Source organism: Myotis lucifugus, unplaced genomic scaffold (assembly GCF_000147115.1).
Source record: "Myotis lucifugus unplaced genomic scaffold, Myoluc2.0 scaffold_131, whole genome shotgun sequence".
Classification (NCBI taxonomy): Eukaryota; Metazoa; Chordata; class Mammalia; order Chiroptera; family Vespertilionidae; genus Myotis; species Myotis lucifugus.
Window position 1 is genome coordinate 1,106,376 of NW_005871179.1, and position 7,369 is coordinate 1,113,744.

The 7,369-nt window shown below is 41.7% G+C and overlaps 1 protein-coding gene across 7 annotated transcripts in view; it reads left to right on the forward strand.

Annotated features, from left to right (window-relative positions):
- ZMYM6 (zinc finger MYM-type containing 6) overlaps positions 1–4,142 on the forward strand; it is a 49,215-nt gene extending 45,073 nt beyond the window's left edge. For all 7 annotated transcript variants that reach the window (XM_023758516.1, XM_014460453.2, XM_006094187.3 and 4 more), the window contains one exon: positions 2,185–4,142. In XM_023758516.1, the coding sequence (XP_023614284.1) occupies positions 2,185–4,016 (1,832 nt within the window). In that variant the 3' untranslated portion in view covers positions 4,017–4,142. The remainder of the gene's footprint in view (positions 1–2,184) is intronic.
- Positions 4,143–7,369: the final 3,227 nt, after the last annotated feature.

Below are 7,369 nucleotides of genomic sequence, written 5' to 3' on the forward strand. Positions count from 1 at the left end.
AGCCTGCAACCCGGGCATGTGCCCTTGACCGGATTGAACCCAGGACCTTTCAGTCCACAGGCTGACACTCTATCCAGTGAGCCAAACCAGATAGGGCTTGATTTTTTCTTTTTAGAGAGAGAGGAAAGAAGAGGGAGGGAAGGAGGGAGAGAGGGGGAGGGAGAGAGAGAGAGAGAGAGAGAGAGAGAGAGAGAGAGAGAGAGAGAGAGAGAAAGAACGAAAGAGAAAGAACGAAAGAGAAAGAAAGAACAAAAGAAAGAAAGAACAAAAGAAAGAAAGAACGAAAGAAAGAAAGAATGAAAGAAAGAAAGAAAGAGAGAGAGAGAGAGAGAGAGAGAGAGACAGAAAGACAGAAAGAAAGGAAAGGAAGGAAAGGAAGGAAGGAAGGAAAGAAAGAAAGAAACATTGATGTGAGAACTAAACATCAGTTGGCTGCCTCCTGCATACCCCCTACCTGGGATCAAGCCTGCAACCTGGGCATGTGCCCCAACTGGGAACTGAACTGGCAACTTCCTGGTGCAGGAGACAATGCCTAACCAACTGAGCCACACTAGCCAGGGCTGATTTTTGTTCTCAATTGTACTTCATCGAATATACTGTATTTAAAAGCTTACTCTGTCAAAAAATAATCATGAGCTAGGCCAGTGAAGTTCAGTTGGTTGGGTGTCATCCCAGGAACCAGGAGGTCACAGTTCGATTCCCAGTCAGGGCACATGTCTGTGTTGCTGGCTCAATCCCCAGTAGAGGACATGTAGGAGGCAGTCGATCGATGTTTCTCTCTCATTCATGTTTCTATCTCTCTTTCCCTCTCCCTTCTCTCTGAAATCAATAAAAAAATATAAAAAATGATCAGGAGTTTTTATGAAGGATGCCTTTCTTTTGGTAGGGGTCAAGGAGAACCCCATTTTCCTTCCTCAGTAAGTTTGATTGCTTTGTATTCCCATTAAAATGATACACTCTTTGTGTACATGAATTAATATTATATGCACATTCACATGTGGACATCTAAATGTGTAGGTATGTGTGCTTATGCGTTAAAAATTTTTCTATGTTAAATATTGGATTGTTTCCTATATGCTGTTATAAACTACATTTTTATTTGAATTGCATCAGAAACCATTCCATGTGAATATAAATTTAAATATACATTGAGATTCTTAAAAGATGTGCATAGATTCCAGTGTATATAACATACCCATTCCTCTAAGATTGGACAATGAGATTACTTCATTTTTTAATATTATAAAAAAAGTTGAGTTAAGCTGTGTAAATGGATCTTTGTACACTTGTCTAATTTTATTCTTAGGATAAATTCTAAGTAGTGGAATTATAGTTTCAAAAGCTATCATAGACTTTTTTTTTTGCCAACCCTCACCTGAGGATATTTTTTCCATTGATTTTTAGAGAGAGTGGAAAGGAGAGAGAGAGGGAAAGAGAAACATTGATGTGATAGATACACATCAATTGGTTACCTGCCTCCTACACATACCCCAGGGCGCCAGGAATTGAGCCTGCAACCCAGGTATGTGCCCCTGACTGGGGCTAATGCTCTAACCACTGAGAATACCAGCCAGGGCAAAAGCTATCATAGTTTTTTTTATATATGTTGCAAAATTGCCCTTCTGAAAAGCACATCAATTTATGCTCCAACTATCAGTGTTTTGAGAGTATTAATTTCTCTGCACCCTCACTAACATTGAGTATTAAAACTACTAATTAACCCTTTTCCCCCCAACTTTAATTTGGAAAAATTTCAAAATTCAGGAAGATTGAAAATATAGCACAACAAACACCAATATACCGTTCATTTAGATTTACCAAATGTTAACTTTTTGCAACATTTCTTTTCTCTTTTTTCCTGAACTTTTAAAAAATGAAGTAATTTATTCTTAATGTGATGTATTCTGTGGACTTCAACCCTGATTCCAGTTATCTATTGAATAGACAGAATTTCTTGTTCATGTACCACAGCTTACAGTTTCACTTTAGTTAGTGACCAAGCTTTGGACAAAGGAGAAATTCTGTTTTCAATGGCATCGTGGAAGTATTATGGTTTGTGTTTAAGCTTTAGTATATTCCTTTGATAAATAGTAAAAAAAAGTATAAATTTTAAATATGTATGAGGAAAACATCAATAACATAGCTTATTCTTAAAAATAACAGAGATTCAAATATTTCATTCAGATTTACCTATGCCAAATGGGAAGAATGATGTGGAACTTGATTCTCCACCTGCAAAGAAAAAAAAAATAGGTTTTTTCCAGACTTATGATGTAGAATATTTAAAAGTTGGTTTTATTATCTATCCTGGATCAAAAGAAAGTTCACCAAGGCCTCAGTGTGTCATTTGTGGAGAAATCTTATCTGCTGAACACATGAAGCTAGCAAATCTTTCTCATCACTTAAAGACAAAACATTCAGAATTGGAAAACAAACCAGTAGATTTTTTTGAACAAAAATCTCTTGAAATGGAATGTCAAAATAGTTCTTTTAAAAAGTGTTTACTAGTTGAAAAGTCACTCGTGAAAGCTTCTTATTTAATTGCTTTCCAAATTGCTGCCAGCAAGAAGCCATTCTCCATTGCTGAAGAGTTCATTAAACCACACTTAGTAGAAATGTGTTCAGAAGTTTGGGGTTCAAGTGCTGGAGACAAAATGAAAACCATTCCTCTTTCTAATAATATGATTGGACACAGGATTGATGAACTGTCTGCAGACATTGAAGACCAGCTGATTCAAAAAGTCAGAGAGTCAAAGTGGTTTGCCCTTCAGATAGATGAGTCTTCAGAAATCTCAAACACTACCCTTCTTTTGTGCTATATCCGTTTCATTGATAATGATTGTAGTGATATAAAAGAAGAATTATTGTGTTGTATTGAAATGCCTTCACCAATAACTGGTGTTGAACTATTTGAACTAATAAATAAATATATTCATAGTAAATCTCTGAATTGGAAATATTGTGTTGGTCTCTGTACAGATGGGGCTGCAAGCATGACTGGCAGGTATTCTGTTTTAAGGGAAAAAATTCAAGAAGTTGCCATGAATACACTGGCATTCACACATTGTTTTATTCACCGGGAACGTTTAGCAGCAGCAAAGTTGTCTCCGTGCTTACATAAAATTCTTTTGCAGTCAGCACAAATTTTAAGTTTTATAAAGAGCAATGCCTTGAATTCACGTATGTTAACAATTTTGTATGAAGAGATGGGTTCTGAGCATGTGGATTTACCACTTCCTGCTGAAGTACGGTGGATAGCGAGAGGGAGAATTTTAACAAGATTATTTGAATTACGACATGAAATTGAAATTTTTTTAAATCAGCAGCATTCCGATTTGGCCAAGTATTTTCTTGATGAGGAATGGGTGGCAAGGCTGGCCTATTTATCAGACATTTTTTCACTTATAAATGAACTAAGTTTAAGTCTCCAAGGAAGTATGACTACGCTCTTCAATTTGTATAATAAAATGGATGTACTTAAAGAAAAGTTAAAAATGTGGTTGAAGCGCACACAAGAGAATGATTATGACATGTTTCCTTCATTTTCCGAATTCTCAAACTCATCCAGCTTAAATATGAGAAGCATTTCAAGCACTGTTTTTGAGCACCTGGAAGGACTTTCTCAAATGTTCAGTGACTGTTATCCACCAGAAGAAGACTTGCGTCTGGGAAATTGGTGGATAATTAATCCTTTTATGTATCACCAAAATAGTAATCTCGAGGACTTCGAAGAAGAAAAACTAGCACAGTTATCTTCAGATTTAGAATTAAAATCAGTATTTAAATCAATGTCTGTAACTCAGTTTTGGATAAAAGCAAAGACAAGTTACCCAGAACTCCATGAAAGGGCAATGAAATTTTTACTGCCTTTTTCAACTATTTACTTATGTGATGCTACATTTTCAGCTTTGACTGAGTCAAAACAAAGAAATCTGTTGGTTTCTGGCCCTGCTCTAAGACTTGCAGTCACATCTTTAATTCCAAGGATAGAAAAATTAGTAAAGGAGAAAGAATAATAAATGTGTACATTGTTTATCAAAGTCTATAACTTTGTGTTAAATTTTGTATGGGACAAGTATCCTAAAATATAATTTCCTAATGTGCTTATGTGTTTTCAGTGATTAAATGTTTGAATAATTTTACTTTTTGTTGAGGAATTTAATCATTACACATTTATACACAATTGTATATCATTTTATTGACTGATCAAATAATTTGGATTAATGACAAAGATGTAGGTAGTGAAAGGTCCAATTTATAATGTAATTAATAGCACACCTGGATGTTGAAACTGCTTGGCATTTAGAAGCACGTGGGACATGTTAGTCTTCAGCCAGCCTGCCTCCTACGATAGCAGGTTGTGGTAGGTAGAAAAAAAAGATTAAAGCAGTTTGATTAACAGGAAATGAAAGCAGCAGGAGAGTTTGAGACCCTGTAGGGGGCCCTCTCTGGCCCACTAGACCAGGGTTTGGCAAATCTTTTTCATAAAGGGCCAGATAGTGATTTTTTGTTTTGTTTTGTTAATCCTCACCCAAGGATATATTTTCCATTGCCTTTCAGAGAGAGAGTGGAAAGCAGGGAGGGAGGAAGGGAGAAATGGCAAAAGAGAAAGAAGCATTGATGTGAGAGAGACACATAGATTGGTTGCCTCCCACACTCTTCCTGATGGTGTGTGTGTGTGTGGTGGGGAGGTGGGGGCTGAGAGCTGGGAGAGAACCTGCAACTCAGGTACATGCCCTTGACTGGGAATTGTACCCTCAACCCTTTAGCACTCAGGTCTATGCTTTAACTAATTAGCCATACTGGCCCAGGCTAAATAGTGAATATTTTAGGCTTTGCAGTCCATAGGTGGCAACTACAGTACTCAACCTGTGGTTATAGCACAAATGCAACTGTAGACAGTACACAGACAAATGAATGTGGCTGTGTTTCAATAAAACTATGAACATTGAAATATGACCATATAATTTTCCTTTCATGAAGCTGCCTTTAAAATTTTTATCATTAAAAAAATCTATCTATATAAAAAGCCAGCGACCCAAATGCCTTAATGACCAGAACGACCAGTCACTACGACGCCCACTGTGGCCAACTAACCGGCCCAATGGGATGGGGAGCTGGGGCTGGCTGGCCAACTTCCCTCAGCCCCTCCCCCCAGCCACCCCGCCCCTGATCGGCCTCTCCCACCCTGGTCGAGGGCGGGGCAGCCAGCCAAACCACCCTCTGCCCCTTCCCCCCAGCTGGCCCTGCCCCCAATGGGCCTGCCCCACCCCAGTTGGCCCACAGCCCATCCCCCACCTGGCCCCACCCCTGATCGCACCCCCCACCCCAATAGGAGGCAGGGCTGGCCAGCCAACCTCCTGCAGCCCCTCTCCCCAGCTGGCCCTGCCCCTGATTGGCCCCCCCTCCTTCAGGGGCAGGGCCAGCCAACCTCCCGCCACCTCCTCCTCCTGACAGGCCCAGCCCCCATCCGCCCTGATTGGGGTTGGGCCAGCCAGCCCCCACCTTTGCATGAATTTGTGCACTGGGCCTCTTAGTATATATATAAAAACCAAAGCAACTGTTCAACAGTTCGACTGGTAGCTATGATGTGCACTGACCACCAGGGGGCAGACACTCAGTGCACAGGCATGGAAACATGGAACAGACTGATGAATCTCAGAGGGAAGGAGGGAGGGAAAGGACAGGAAGAGATTAACCAAAGATCTTATATGCATACTAGAGGCCTAGTGCATGGATTCGTGCACTGGTGGGGTCCTTTGGCCTGGCCTGCGGGGACCTGGCTGAAACTGGTAGTCCGACATCCCCCGAGGGGTCCCGGATTTCGAGAGGGTGCAGGCCAGGCCAAGGGACCCCACCGGTGCATGGCACCAGGCCTCTAGTGTAAACAAATAAACATTGTTAGTTGGTGGAGGAGGAGGGGGTAAAAAAATACGTTCCATACAACTGACCGAATTTGGCCCAGTTTGCCCATCCAGGTCTAGACAGATTTCCAGGTAAAATCAAATGTGCCAGGAGTGGCCTGTAGGGTTTTGTTCTGTGAAAACCTCTTCTCACAGTTATAAGTATTAACAGCGAACTGCATCAGATGTTAGACTTTGGACCTTGAGTTCGACTAAGAATTCAGAGCCAGGGAACTCAAATACAAGTGCAAGTTTGTTTAGAAAGTCACAGGGGTAGAAGTGAGCTGTGGAAGAAGTGAGCCACCCAGCTGCGTGGAGTCAGCAAGGACGTTACGGAGGCAAAACAAGGGCCCTTGGAGCGTAGGAGAAAGAAAGAGGAAGGAGAAGCAGGGAAAGACGTGCGTGCGTGTGTGTGTGTGTGTGTGTGCGCGCGTGCGTGTGCATGTGTATGTGTGTGAGGGAGAGGCGGGGTGGGGGGGAGGCGAGAGAAGAAAGAGAGAATATGAGTATGAGCACCGGCATGTGCTGGGTCTTTCCTCTTAATGGCTTTTTACCTCGTGGTCCAGGGGAGGATCTCAGTAGAGTATTCATCAGATTTTTCTGGTGTGGCTCCTCAGGGTTGTGGTCTCCACTGATTGATTGGGGCCAAGGCAGGGAGGGGATCATTAGTCATTGCAGCTGGTCCTGATGCCAGCTATGGTGTTGCCTCTCTGGCCTTGCTGCTTTTCTGGGCCTGGAGCTGAAACACAACTGAGGCCTAGATGTTATTTATCTATAGTTTGACCAAAACTCTGTCTCTGTGGTCAACATCCCTGAGGCTTTGTTCATAGGTTTATTTTATGTTGTTCAGAACCTCATTGTTCCGAGGCCTTAATGCTTAAGGGAGTGGTCATGTGAGTGAGTCAAATGAGGCTATTCTCCAGGCCCCCTTGTTCTCCTCTAAGGAGATGTACCAGGGGATTAGCAACATGCCAGGGGAGGGTCTGAACTGCATGGCCAGTGATATGAAAGGTCAGGGGATCTAAACCGCATGACCTGAGATACGCTAGGGGAGGTAAGGTCACCTGGGGGTGAGGTCCTACCCTATAATACTTGAGTTCCCAGGTTAGCCCGTTGCTAGGCACCCAGGGCTTTCCACCCTGGTGACCTGTACCTGGCCTGTTTCCACTCTGCTCCTGCCTAACTGCCCAGGATATCACAAGTATCTGAATTTTCAAACATCTTATCCATTTTGATTTGAGCTGAAATTAGAAGATATGTTTCAAGCAAAGATACAAAAGAGCAATTCCTTTTATAATGACTAGTTATTGATTTATTATTAATAATTTCATAAATTACTTTGCAAATAACTTTTTGAGCTCATACATGTGCCAGGCTTTGTGCTAGGCCTATTACAGACTCCGGGGGACTGATGCAGCATTATCCCTACTTACAGAAGCAGATACTGCGGCGTGGCGCACCGAGGT